This window comes from Dendrobates tinctorius, unplaced genomic scaffold (assembly GCF_039654945.1).
Source record: "Dendrobates tinctorius isolate UK_male_01 unplaced genomic scaffold, ASM3965494v1 ptg000138l, whole genome shotgun sequence".
Taxonomy (NCBI): Eukaryota; Metazoa; Chordata; class Amphibia; order Anura; family Dendrobatidae; genus Dendrobates; species Dendrobates tinctorius.
The window spans coordinates 21739915-21754906 of record NW_027361806.1 but is presented as its reverse complement, the minus strand read 5'-3'; the positions used below and the strand labels follow the sequence as shown (position 1 = coordinate 21754906).

At 43.8% G+C, this 14992-nt stretch overlaps 1 protein-coding gene across 7 annotated transcripts in view; it reads left to right on the top strand.

Annotated features, from left to right (window-relative positions):
* The window catches only part of SLC44A5 (solute carrier family 44 member 5), a 157376-nt gene that overhangs the window by 97147 nt on the left and 45237 nt on the right, over positions 1 to 14992 (top strand). For 3 of the 7 annotated variants that reach the window (XM_073544808.1, XM_073544805.1, XM_073544806.1), the window contains one exon: positions 9894 to 9942. Coding sequence is in view for 4 of the 7 variants with exons in the window: in XM_073544805.1 (XP_073400906.1) it covers positions 9894 to 9942 (49 nt within the window). In the remaining 3 variants the exon portion in view is untranslated. Of the gene's footprint in view, positions 1 to 2606; positions 2821 to 4928; positions 5169 to 9893; positions 9943 to 14992 lie in introns of those variants that run through there. The other 4 variants (XR_012220155.1, XM_073544802.1, XM_073544803.1 and 1 more) reach the window with 3 other exon arrangements.

The following is a 14992-nucleotide window of genomic DNA, read 5'->3' as shown; positions in this document are numbered from 1 at the left end:
TTATAGTATTTATATTCTTGTACATAGAGGCAGTATTATAGTACTTATATTCTTGTACATAGGGGTCAGTATTATAGTAGTTATATTCTTGTACATAGAGGCAGTATTATAGTAGTTATATTCTTGTACATAGGAACCGTATTATAGTAGTTATATTCTTGTATATAGGGGCAGTATTATAGTACTTATATTCTTGTACATAGGGGCAGTATTATAGTAGTTATATTCTTGTATATAGAGGCAGTATTATGGTAGTTATATTCTTGTACATACGGGCAGTATTATAGTAGTTATATTCTTGTACATAGGAGCAGTACGATAGTAGTTATATTCTTGTACATAGGAGCAGTATAATAGTAGTTATATTCTTGTACATAGGAGCAGTATGATAGTAGTTATATTCTTGTACATAGGAGCAGTATTATAGTAGTTTATTCTTGTACATAGGAGCAGTATTATAGTAGTTATATTCTTGTACATTGGGGCAGTATTATAGTAGTTATATTCTTGTACACAGTGGCAGTATTATAGTAGTTATATTCTTGTACATAGGGGCAGTATTATAGTAGTTTATTCTTGTACATAGGAGCAGTATTATAGTAGTTATATTCTTGTATATTGGGGCAGTATTATAGTAGTTATATTCTTGTACATAGGGAGCAGTATTATAGTAGTTATATTCTTGTACATAGGGAGCAGTATTATAGTAGCTATATTCTTGTACATAGGGGCAGTGTTATAGTAGTTATATTCATGTATATAGGGGCAGTATTATAGTAGTTATATTCTTGTACATAGGGGCAGTCTTATAGTAGTTATATTCTTGTACATAGGGGCAGTATTATAGTAGTTATATTCTTGTACATAGGGGCAGTATTATAGTAGTTATATTCTTGTACATAGGGAGCAGTATTATATTAGTTATATTCTTGTACATAGGGAGCAGTATTATAGTAGTTATATTCTTGTACATAGGGGCAGTATTATAGTAGTTATATTCTTGTATATAGGGGCAGTATTATAGTAGTTATATTCTTGTACATAGGGAGCAGTATTATAGTAGTTATATTCTTGTACATAGGGGCAGTATTATAGTAGTTATATTCTTGTACATAGGGGCAGTATTATAGTAGTTATATTCTTGTACATAGGGGCAGTATTATAGTATATTCTTGTACATAGGGAGCAGTATTATAGTAGTTATATTCTTCTACATAGGGGCAGTATTATAGTAGTTATATTCTTGCACATAGGAGGCAGTATTATAGTAGTTATAGTCTTGCACATAGGAGGCAGTATTATAGTAGTTATATTCTTGTACATAGGGAGCAGTATTATAATAGTGTATGTATGACCACATAGAGGTGAAATCATAATAGCAGTGTTGTGCTGTGGGTTCATATTAATCTTCTGATCATGTCGCACAGACTCGGCTCTCTATTACTTTATCAGTCATACGTTTTGCAGATCAGGTCTTCTGGGAGAGATCAGTCATATATTTTCATACATTTGAATAATTGTACACTTTTTTTAAAAAAAAGAAAATTAAGTAATGATTTCAGATCTGAGGTTGAGGTAAATCTGATTTCATTTTCCCCATCACTCATCTACAGTTGTGGCCAAAAGTATTGACACCCCTGCAATTCTGTCAGCTAATACTCAGTTTCTTCCTGAAAATGATTGCAAACACAAATTCTTTGGTATTATTATCTTCATTTAATTTGTCTTAAATGAAAAAACACAAAAGAGAATGAAGCAAAAAGCAAAACATTGATCATTTCACACAAAACTCCAAAAATAGGCCAGACAAAAGTATTGGCGCCCTCAGCCTAATACTTGGTTGCACAACCTTTAGCCAAAATAACTGCGACCAACCGCTTCCGGTAACCATCAATGAGTTTCTTACAATGCTCTGCTGGAATTTTAGACCATTCTTCTTGGGCAAACTGCTCCAGGTCCCTGATATTTGAAGGGTGCCTTCTCCAAACTGCCATTTTTAGATCTCTCCACAGGTGTTCTATGGGATTCAGGTCTGGACTCATTGCTGGCCACCTTAGAAGTCTCCAGTGCTTTCTCTCAATCCATTTTCTAGTGCTTTTTGAAGTGTGTTTTGGGTCATTGTCCTGCTGGAAGACCCATGACCTCTGAGGGAGACCCAGCTTTCTCACACTGGGCCCTACATTATGCTGCAAAATTTGTTGGTAGTCTTCAGACTTCATAATGCCATGCACACGGTCAAGCAGTCCAGTGCCAGAGGCAGCAAAGCAACCCCAAAACATCATGTCATGGTCCTGGGAGCTGAGGGGTTAACCTGCTATTCCTTTGTAATCCGGATCTGGTTTAGTTGGTTGAAGACATCGCTGCTGGATTATTGGAATTTGCCCGCACAATATAGGCTGCAATGTTTTATGAAGAGTCTGTGGATTGTGGATTTTCTGACAATAACATGTCCCGTGCAGTCATCGAGATACGAGTGCGGAGCGCTCGGGATCAGTGGATCAGCAGATACTGGCTCCTACCTGCTCATATAGACTTATTACCGCAGTGCAGGATATAGGGCAGTGTGTCTTGTGTTACCACAGGTGTTCTGCCCATTCTGTGCCGCAAGACATTTCTTAAGTGCTGTTCCAGCTATGGCCATTAGATGTCATAGTTTCCCCTGTTCTTGGATTTAGAATCCTGTTCCTTTAATGGTTATTCTGTTCAGAACTCCTTCATCCTTCCCTGGTCAACAACATGTAACCATTTCTGCCAGATCTCTGAGGAGCTCACATGTGCTCAGCTCCCTGCAAAATTACTGCTTACATCAAGCGGATTCCGGTAAGGTTTTAATGCAGTTATGTAACGTATGTTATGCATCTGTGTCAGCTGGCCATAGTGCATGCCTCATGATATTTGCAATGCATGTTCAGTTCCTGTAATGCTATTACACTGCATGTTAGTTATATGCATCCTCTGTTCAGTGAATGTAAGGCTGGCAGCCATAAGTTGTTTAGATATCTCTTTCTCTTTTATTGCTGTGTATGTTGTATTGCTTAGCCTCTGTATAATGCATGCTACCGATATAACAGCACTCTGTATCATTGTTACTGTTTTGATAGTACCCTGTATTGCTGTGATATTGTCTACCAGTACTGACATGCTGCATTGTCTGTTCCCTTAAAGTTTTTACCTGAAATCATCCACAACTTTGTACAACAATCTCTGATTTCATCTACTACTGTGTTCACCAATCTCATCTACTATACCATTTGTTATCATCTCCGATTGTTGTCCATATCATCCCAATAAACATAGACTTAAGCACCCATACAGTCTTGTTACTGGGAGTGGATGAAGGGTTTAGCCGTATGCTGGAATCCACACAGCGTCAGACGTGGAAGAAGGCAGAACATCAGGGATAATGCTGCCGGCAGGTCTGTGAGTGAGCGCAGGCCGAGCATCCACCTGATTTATTGGATTCAGTATGATATTTTATTACTTTTAGTGGTTCTCATGCTATAAGATTTCATTGTGATGAGCTGATATCACACAATAAACTTCAAGACGTATTCTTGTTAGCTGGATTTAAACCATGGTGAAATTAGTCCAAAAGTATCCACGTTGTACCAAATGTACCTAAATTCTGCCCATTCCAGAGCTGCACTCACTATTCTGCTGGCGCAATCACTGTGTACATACATTACATTACTGATCCTGAGTTACATCCTGTATTACAGCGTGTGCACACACCCTAACATTGTACTGTACACTGCGGAACTGCTGCAGATCTGCAGGGCCAAATCCGCTGCGGATCCGCAGCAGAATCCGCAGTGTGTGCACATACCCTTATACCCCAGAGCTGCACTCACTATTCTGCTGGTGGAGTCACTGTGTACATACATTACATTACTGATCCTGAGTTACCTCCTGTATTATACTCCAGAGCTGCACTCACTATTCTGCTGGTGCAGTCACTGTGTACATACATTACATTACTGATCCTGAGTTACATCCTGTATTATACCCCAGAGCTGCACTCACTATTCTGCTGGTGTAGTCACTGTGTACATACATTACATTACTGATCCTGAGTTACATCCTGTATTATACTCCAGAGCTGCACTCACTATTCTGCTGGTGCAGTTGCTGTGTACATACATTACATTACTGATCCTGAGTTACATCCTGTATTATACCCCAGAGCTGCACTCACTATTCTGCTGGTGCAGTCACTGTGTACATTCATTACATTACTGATCCTGAGTTACATCCTGTATTATACCCCAGAGCTGCACTCACTATTCTGCTGGTGCAGTCACTGTGTACATTCATTACATTACTGATCCTGAGTTACATCCTGTATTATTCCCCAGAGCTGCACTCACTATTCTGCTGGTGCAGTCACTGTGTACATACATTACTGATCCTGAGTTACATCCTATATTATACTCCAGAGCTGCACTCACTATTCTGCTGGTGCAGTCACTGTGTACATACATTACATTACTGATCCTGAGTTACATCCTGTATTATACCCCAGAGCTGCACTCACTATTGTGCTGGTGCAGTCACTGTGTACATACATTACATTACTGATCCTGAGTTACATCCTGTATTATACTCCAGAGCTGCACTCACTATTCTGCTGGTGCAGTCACTGTGTACATACATTACATTACTGATCCTGAGTTACATCCTGTATTATTCCCCAGAGCTGCACTCACTATTCTGCTGGTGCAGTCACTGTGTACATACATTACATTACTGATCCTGAGTTACATCCTGTATTATACTCCAGAGCTGCTCTCACTATTCTGCTGGTGTAGTCACTGTGTACATACATTACATTACTGATCCTGAGTTACCTCCTGTATTATACTCCGGAGCTGCGCTCTTTAGGGGCATCTGATATGTGGACAGTGTGTTGCTCAGTAGGAGGACATGAGTGGAAGGTGTGATTTCCCAGTGTGGGCCGGGCCGCTGGCTCCCACACTCGCTGACTCTTCCTCCAGCAGACGAAGCCTCTGAACAGGTTTATTTTTAACCTAGTTAAAGAGTGTTTTGTTCGCCGTCTCATGTGCTCGGATCGCAGCTTATTACCTTCACTAAAAATATCCCAGAGGAGAGAAGACGCTGCAGAGACATGGCCAGTGACAGCGGCGAGGAGAACTACTACGGGAAACACGGTAAATGAGGCCCTTTAATACCTGTCAAGTCACGGTGTAAAGTTCATCATGTAAATATCCTGTACGTGAGCGCAACTCCAGGAAATGAGCGACACAGGCGACATTCGGCGACAGGGCGCAAAGTAACCATACCACCCAAACAGACGGGGGCAGAGATAGGGTTGGATTCACACAGTGTTTTACTGCTGTTATTTTATGGAAAAAATGCCATCAAAAATGATAAAATGTCCTTTTATGAAGTTATTTGTGCCAATATTAGATAAAAAGTCGAAAAGTTTTGTTCTATTAGTTCTGTTTTGCACAGATTTTTGTGCCTTTTATTTTATAATTGGTCACAATACTTTTTTTTTGTAGTGAACAGACGGGTAGGGCAGGGGCTGGAGTATGGGTAGTACAGGGGCTGGGGTAGGGGTTGGGTAGGGCAGGGGCTGGAGTATGGGTAGGGTCAGGGGTAGTACAGGGGCTGGGGTAGGACAGGGACTGGGGTGGGGCTGGGGTAGGGCAGGGGCTGGTGTAGGACAGTGGCTGGGGTGAGGTAGGGGTAGTACAGGGGCTGGAGTAGGACAGTGCCTGGGGTAGGGCTGGGATAGAGTAGGGGTAGGGCAGGGGCTGGTGTAGGACAGTGGCTGGGGTGGGGTAGGGGTAGTACAGGGGCTGGAGTAGGACAGTGGCTGGGGTAGGGCTGGGATAGAGTAGGGGTAGGGCAGGGGCTGGAGTATGGGTAGAGACAGGGTCAGGGGTAGGACAGGGGCAGGGCTGGGGTAGGGGTAGTACAGGGGCTGGGGTAGGACAGGGACTGGGGTGGGGTAGGACAGTGGCTGGGGTAGGGCTGGGATAGAGTAGGGGTAGGGGTAGTACAGGGGCTGGAGTAGGGGTAGGGCAGGGGCTGGAGTAGGGGTAGGGCTGGGATAGAGTAGGGGCTGAGGTAGGGCAGGGGCTGGAGTAGGGGTAGGGCTGGGATAGAGTAGGGGCTGGGGTAGGGCAGGGGCTGGAGTAGGGGTAGGGCTGGGATAGAGTAGAGGCTGGGGTAGGGGTAGGGCTGGGATAAAGTAGGGGCTGGGGTAGGGCAGGGGCTGGTCAAGGGGTAGGGCTGGGATAGAGTAGTGGCTGGAGTAGGGGTAGGACAGGGGCTGGGGTATGGCAGGGGCTGGAGTATGGGTAGGGTAGGGTCAGGGGAAAGGTAGGGTTGGGGCAGGCTCAGGGGCCCATGCTGGGGCAGGGTCAGCTACCGCCCAACAGAAATTGGGGTAAATTTCTGTTGAAATGTACGCTTTAATTTGCTGGTGCAGAATCAGTCACAGGCAGCACAATTATTAAGGACTGTGCGCCTCTTCATGAATTCATCTTCTCTTTCACCAGACGCATCTATATAAGATCAATACTTAATGTAAGTCTCAGTAAATTCTCCCAAAAGTGTCTCAGTTTGGGAGTTTTTTGCCGTCGGGAGTATTTTCTTTGCGATTCCTCATGGGCGCAGTGCGGGAGGTTTTTGTGGCAGTTTGCAGCCATTGACCTCAATGGAAAGCGGTGAGACATGAATGAAACTGTCTGAGAGAAGGCGACATCCGCACATCACATGCGAAACATCTTGATGAAGTTTTATGTGTAGTTGACATTATTCCGTTCCGGCACTTCTCTTATTTTTCTGTATGGGAAAATGGCAAAATAAAAAAAAGCGCTGGAGAGAAAATACTTGTTTTAAAAAGAAGTATTCCGAAGGAGCACTGCAAAAATACATCAAAAACGTAATTAAAAAAATACTCACTCCGCTCTCCGCATTGAATGAAGGGTTGGGAGAGATGGCTTCTGGAGAAGCAGAGGATGCAGATGTATGGGGTAGTCAATAGGGATAGTTTGTCTTATTACCATATAACCGGGATGGTCTCTTACTCGAGACCTCAGTAGAGAGAGCGCCTCTGGAGGACTTGCTCTGTCCCACATTACATTGAGTATTGTAATACTTCCTTACTCCAGTGGTGGCGCTGCAGCGACATTGAACACTTATTGCCAGGCTCCTACACCGATCACAGCTGATCGCCTGGGATTTCAGCAGCAGGAAACCTTGTGGTCAGCGGAAAATTGGGGAAATCTTTTAACAACGGGAGGTTTTCCAATGAGAACAACTGTTTTACACGGGATGTCTATTTGGAACAAATCAGGTGATAACTGTTAGATCGGTGCGGTTCTGACTGCTAGGACCCCACTTGCCAAGATTGGGGCACTTTTATCCCTGCTAGAGTGACGCGGATGCACGTGCTCGACCGTCACACCATTTATTTCCTATGTACTGGACAAAGCCGAATAAAGCAAAGTCCCTTTCTGCAAGAATGAGTTAATCCCGATACGTAAATGTCTCATGCTCCTGCCATACTCCGCACCCACATGGGATTTGTTGTCACACTGTAGGGACTGATAAGGGATCACTAATACAACAATGGGGGCAAAGTCCGGTAGTTAATAGGTTAGATATTTAATCCCATACATTATGACAGACTGACAGTGTCACCATCCAGGGCTGGCATTCCTCTGAAAAGGACTGTGGTGTAGTCATCTACTCTCATCCAATCAGCATCTTTGGGTGTGTTTTCAGCAGGTGAGGGGCGGGTCTATCTTACAATGCTCCTCCTCCAACATGTCCTCTTCAGCTCTATGCCAGGCATGGTATCCAGCACCCTAATCCCTGCTTCTTGGGATTGTATATTGGGTTCTGTTAGCACCCCCTTGTTTAACCCTTTACAAGCAGTACCTTTTTCTCTCATGCATCCAGGTAAATGTTCTTAGCTGGGACCATGCGGTGTGACCTATAATATAGTTATAGAATGGCACTGAGTCTTTCCAACACCTTGTGTAACATCTTCATTGCTGGATTCCTATCGTCGGCTGCGGCCTGCGGTGCAAACATGAGATGTGATAACTATAACAATGACGGGCATCACACCCGAGTCCCCCACACAGAATGATATGATCTCTGTTCAGGGCGTGTTGGAGAGAGTGACTTTTGCCTTAGGATCCATTTTTTATGTGGACCCCAAGGACTGTACTCCCAGGAGCAACCTGAGAATAGAATACTTGAACTTTCAATGCCCTGGACCACAGAGACTTTATCATTAACCCCATCAACGCCTAGACCCCCAGCAACGTTATGATATACTATTTTATTATTTAGGTTGTATGGCAGTATTATTTAGAAACAGAATGGCAGTGTTGTGTTAAAATTTTATGGCAGTGTTATCTGGGTAATATATGGTAGTATTAATTAGATACTGTATGGATAAGAGTGATAGTGAACCTTTCTGAGACCGAGTGCCCAAACTGCAACCTATAACCCAATTATTTATGACAAAGTGCCAACACGTGCCAAATGCACCATCATGATCCCCTTCGTGTAGAAACATGCCCCATCATGATCCCCTTCATGTAGAAATATGCCCCATCATGATCCCCTTCGTGTAGAAATATGCCCCATCATGATCCCCTTCGTGCAGAAATATGCCCCATCATGATCCCCTTCGTGTAGAAATTGTCCATTCCACCACCTCCATCATTGCCTTCTCCCCATCACTGGCCCACTCTCCATCACTTCCATCATTAGCCCTCTCACCGTCACTCCCATCATTGCCTTCTCACCATCACTCCCATCATTGGCCCTCTCCCCATCACTCCCATCATTGCTTTCTCCATCAGCCACATCGATCCCCTCTCTCCATCACCCCTGTCACTCCCCTCTCCCCATCACATCCATCACTCCCCTCTCCCCATCACTCCCCTCTCCCCATCACTCCCATCATTCCCCATCACTCCCATCATTCCCCTCTCCCCATCACTCCCATGATTCCCCATCACTCCCATCATTGGCCCTCTCCCCATCGCACACACACACCAGCGGCCACACTCACCTCTGACCTCTCCGCGCGCATTAAGAGGCACGGCCGCAGCTGGATGACATCATCATTCAGCTCCTCGGCGGCGGCCCCGCTCGATAAGTAAGAGGAAGGAAGCTGCAGCTCTGGAGCAGTGAGGCGAGGCCGCGTGCCAGCAGAGAGGGCTCTGCGTGCCATAGGTTTGCCATCACTGAGAGAGTGTTTGGCGGTATTATTTGGACATAGAACGATAGTTTAATTTATTTTTTGAATGACAGCTTTGTGTGGAATACATATGGTATTATTATGTGGTTAGTATATGGAGGTATTATTTTGATGCCATATGTAGGGGTGAGTCAGGCAGTGTATGGCAGTATTATTCAGTATTATTTAGCCACTGAATGGTAGTATTATGTGGAAAGTATGTAGCAGTGTAATGTGGGCAATATATGGTAGTGATATTTGAATAGTATATAAAGGGGCTATTTAGACTGTGTATGTCAGTATTATTTCTACACACAATTGCAGGATTTTGTGGGTAAGATATTTTAGTATTATTGTGGTACAGTATGTAGAAAATATTTAGGCAGTGTTATTGGGACATTGAGTGGCAATATTATGTGAGAAGTATGTATAGCAGTGTTATGTGGGTAATATATGATAGTGGAATTGCAGTTCTGTAATATAGACAGTGTATGGCGGCATTATTTGGAGAGATAATAATAGTTTCATTTTTAATGGTGCAATGCTGAAAATACAGCATGTTCAAGAACTGTTATGTTATGGGTCATAGAAGTACCGTATTTCCTAGAACTGTGAATATTGCACGGATTTTATGTCACTGTTTTTCTGTTCTGTGTTGCAGGTGAGCCGAGGAAGTTTGATCCAAAGTTTAAGGGACCCATTGGAAACAGGTAAGTGCGTCCCCATACACCATACTTCATCCCCATAAACCAAACACCATAGCTTTACATTCAGCATCTGACAAGCTTATTACATTTAATAAATACAGACCCCATAGCAGACCCTCTAAATGTATACATTTAATACAGACTACACCTCAAAGCCCCTCAATATATACAGACCCCCAAAACTTATACAGAACCCACACCAGGCCCCCAAAACAAATACAGACTACTGACCCAAGCCCCTCAATATATACAGACCCCAGGAAAGACCCTCTAAATGTGTACAGAACCCATACCAGGCCCCCACAACAAATACAGACTACTGACGCAAGACCCTCAATATATATAGACCTTAGACCAGACCCCCAAAACTTATATAGACCCAGGAGACAGATATTAGTCCCTCAAACAATGAACTGAGACCATATAACCTGATACGGACCCCAGATGAGTCTCCTAAATATATACAGACCCCAGACCAAGCCCCTAATTAAATGCAAATCCCAGACCAGACCCCCTAGAATAATAGAAACACCTGATAAGACCCAAAATCAAAGCCCATAATTGAATACAGGCCTGAGAACAACCTCCCTAAACATATTCAGACCCCATGGCAAGCCCCCTAACCAAAAAAACAGACCCCGTAAAGTAATGCAGACCCCTAGAGTAGACCCCCAAAATAAATTAAGATCTCAAAACGAACATGATAAATAAATGCCGACCCCCTAGATGAGTTCAGAGGTGAGGGGGGCATACTGCACCTTCTGGGAACGTTAGTGAGGACGTCTTTATCTCATGAATGTAATTGTCTCGGTGGAGACAGCAGTGTCGGTGCCAGTGTCAGCTCGGAGACCCGACGCGCGTCGTGCTGTCACTCCAAGCCTGGGCATTTGGTCTTTCTACTTCTATAGAATATTAAAATGAAGCTAATTAAGAGAGAAGCACTTTCCATCGCTTTATTCGGGGCAGAGAAAAGGGCTCTTTTTTGGCAGCGGATGCAGCTTTTGTGACTAACGCGTCCCCATCTGACCACTCTCGGTGCCCCGCGCGTTCTTCATAAACAGCCATCAAGCTGTCTGACTCGTTTTCTGTGCCAGCGTGGTAGGATTGTGCGAAGATGACAGATGCCGCCATTGAGAAAGATCCGGAAGAATTCCAGAAATGTATCTGTGTGCACATTACCATAGATGCCCTCACATTCTGCGCAGCCTGACAGCCGCCTCCACTCCTCTCCTGGGAGCGCGGTGAATGTGTCGCTTCCGTGTCATTCTCCAGAATCTCATGAATACAGAGCGGCCTCATCTTCTGGCTTTACAGCCCCGGCCAACTCAGTGCTCCAATGCTCCGATGTCTATGGGGGTTGCAAAAATTCACCCCAAATCCACCTGTGGAATTTGCTGCAAATCCTCAGCAAAACCGGCGTTTGTAATGTGCGGAAAATACTGGAAGTTTGTGCAGAATTGCCATAGAATAAGGGTATGTTCACACTGGGCATTTTTTCTGCTTTTTTTCTGCTTTTTTTTCTGCAGCAAAACCTGATTTCTTGGCAGGAAAGAAATCGGCAAAAACTCCGGTTTAGGTGCATTTTTTGTTGTGGTTTTGGTGCGGTTTTTGGTGTTTTTTCTGGGCTAACTTGTGTCTCTTTGTCCATGCTAAATGTCCATGACTTTTCTGCTGAAGAAAAGCTGCAATTAATGATACCTGCGTTTTTGCAGCATTTTTTCAACACTCATTTCAATGGGTGAAAACGCTGCAAAAACGCTGAAAGAAGTGACATGTCCAAAAAACACAGCAAAGCACAAAATCCTGATGACAAAAAAAACAGTGTGTGCATGAGATTTCTGAAATCTCATAGACTTTGCTGGGACTGTAAAAAGCAGCTGAAAATTAGCATAAAAAAAGCAGCAAAAAGCCCAGTGTGAACATACCCTAACGATGATTTTTTTCCCCCAAATTCTCCTAAATGTTACAGTTTCTGATGATGTTTCCATCCTATCCGTTCTCTACACAGATGAGAAGATGTCATCCTGGTCTTTAAGTAATCGAAGGCTGTGTTCCCAATCTGTTCTGAGACATTTTTGGGATTGGATCCGCTTGAAAATTTTCTCAAAAAACTTTTCAAGAAACGTTTGTAAAAAAAACCTTACTGTTCAATTCAATGGAAAATCCACTTTGCTGTTTATATGACAAATTTTTTAGCAACTAGATTTTAAAAAAACTCGCAACAGTAAAAAAAAAAAAGCGGAGACTTCTTGGAGGTAGATTCACTCCAAGACAAGTCAAAAGTCTGTAAGACACTTGTAGGAACGAAAAAATGCTTTAAAAAAATTCTGCAAAGAATTTCAAAAAGGAAAGGGTAAAAAGTCTCTAAAAAAACAAAATATAAAAGAAAAACAACTAAGAAAGGACGTAGGTGAGTCAGCATTGTTCTCAGGATGAAGGGGGGTTGCAGAGGTCGGACCCTCACTCGCCATAAAACACCACCATGTCCTAGCGATATTCCATCACTTTATAAGATAAGCCACAAACAGGGGATCACCCTAGGTAGGAAGTAGCATATGCAATACTCATTTTATTGAACACAGAAAACAGACACTGAAAATGTAAAAGCATTAAAAATGGTCACACATGTGACACATACAAAAATTGCACTATGCTCATAATAGAGCAACCCACCTGCTGACACAAACAACCCCACCGGGAATAATGTCTGTAACCCCAGGTCCATGTAAACATGATAACAACCCCTGACGAAGCCACCTAGAGTGGCGACACGCGTCGGGTCCTTCTTTCTGCCTGCTCCACTCCACATGGGTTTTGTATTTTGCTGATGTTCATGTGTGCTAACTATTGAGGGTGGTCTCAAGAATTTTTCTGTTCATTTAACCGCCTCTAGCCCCTAATGGTTTGGATGATTTTGTCCATTTTATTTTTCATATGCCTACCTTTCGGCTGTGATAGCCTTATAGGAAGTCTATTTAGACTGCATTACCCTGTTTCCTATGTACCCCAGTTGGATCAAGATATGCTATTTTCTGTATTGTGCCTCATGTTATCAGCTTTTACCCCCATTTTTGGGTTAGAAATTCATTTTCTATTTTGATTCTGTATTGTTTATTTCTTTGATTTAAGTATGGTTTATCACTCCCATGTGTGGGCTTACATACCTTTCTATTGTTGTTATCATGTTTACATGGACCTAGGGTTACAGACATTATTCCCGGTGGGGTTGTTTGTGTTAGCAGGTGGGTTGCTCTATTATGAGCATAGTGCAATTTTTGTATGTGTCACATGTGTGACCATTTTTAATGCTTTTACATTTTCAGTGTCAGTTTTCTGTGTTCAATAAAATGAGTATTGTATATGCTCCTTCCTACCTAGAGTGATCCCCTGTTTGTGGCCTATTCCTTCTCTCTTCTTTGATAATTACATGTAGTATTATAGGTCTGGGTTGGATCCCTTTTAATTGTTCGGAGGTGCCCCCGTTTCTTGTCTTCTATCACTTTATAAGATGGGAAAACCCTGTTAGTAAAGGACTACAACATTCACTTAAGGAAACGTTCCAGCACTAGGGATTACATCTATTTTATCAGGAACATTCCTTTAATCCGGCATCATCACATTTTGTGGATTTTCGGACTCGCCTTGACGCAGCCGCCATTTACGTCTTACCATTGCAGTGTCCATTTGCACCATGCACCTGCGTTAGATAATCCCTCAGATAAAATGCAGAATTATTAGACTTTCCGAGTTATCAGATGCCAGATTAAAGGAATTTTGATTAAGTATAATAAGAATATTTTGGGACCGGGTTCACTTTAAGTCCATAAAGCGGTGACTGCATCTCGTACCGGCGGTGTTGACTTAGATCTGCTTATCTGGCAAAGGCGTTTCAAGGGGAAGTGAAATGTCAGGAATAATTTAGGAGCGGCGCTGCGCCTTCACCTGGTGATAACATCTAATCACCTCTCTCCATGTTCCGGCAGGTTCTAGACGCAGTCAGATCTCTGCCTGTCAGTCTCGCGTCTCACACCGCGGCTGCTGAGCGCCATCTCAATAGTCCGTTCTGCAGCCGCGCTACGTTTCCCGCAACTCTGAATTTAGAGCCTGAGGGTAATTAAGGGGAAGCTCGGAATTAAGTGCACGGAGACGAGTTGTCAGAGAGCGAGCTGAATAAGGCGAGGGAGACGGACGTCTTATTAAAGCCTCCACTCTGGTAAAGCTCCGACTATCAGGAGGCAGAAATGTCCGGCGTCTCGTTACTTCTCACATCCAGCGCGTTTCACCTTACAATGTGGACATTTTCATTTTATGGCAGCCATCGCTTCGGCGGTCAGTCACGGGTTTATGTCAAGCTGATGCAATGCAGGCCATACTGTTTGTGTAAGCGGGAACTTCTCTAAAGAAGCTGGGGGCCCTGTAAGGAAGCGGCGGACCCTGTAAGGAGACCAGGTAGGTCCTTGTAAGGAAACGGGGGGTCCTGTAAGGAAACCAGGGCCCTGTAAGGAAACGGGGGACCTTGTAAGGAAATGGAGTACCCTGTAAGGAAGCGAGGGGTGCTGTAAAGAAGCAGGGGACCTTGTAAGGAAGTGGGGGTCCTGTAAAGAAACAGGGGGTCCTGGGAGGAAACAGAGGGCCATGTAAGGAAGCGGGGGACCTTGTAAGGAAATAGGGGTTCTGTAAGGAAATGGAGGGCCCTGTAAGGAAGTGGGTGGTCCTGTAAAGAAACAGGAGACCTTGTAAAGACATCAGGGTTCTGTAAGGAAACGGAGAGCCCTGTAAGGAAGTGGGGGGTCCTGTAAGGAAGTGGGGGGAGGGCCTGTAAGGAAATTAGGGTCCTGCAAGGAAATTGAGGCCCTGTAAGGAAGTGGGGTATCCTGTAAGGAAGGAAGCAGGGGGTCATGTAAGGAAGTAGGGGGACCTGTAAAGAAGTATGGTTCTCTGTAAGGAAGCAAGGGGTCCTGTACGAAAGTGGGGACCCTATAAGGAAGTGGGGGCCCTGAAAGAAAACTGTGACCCTGGCAGAAAGCAGGGGGCCTGTAAGGAAGAATGCCCT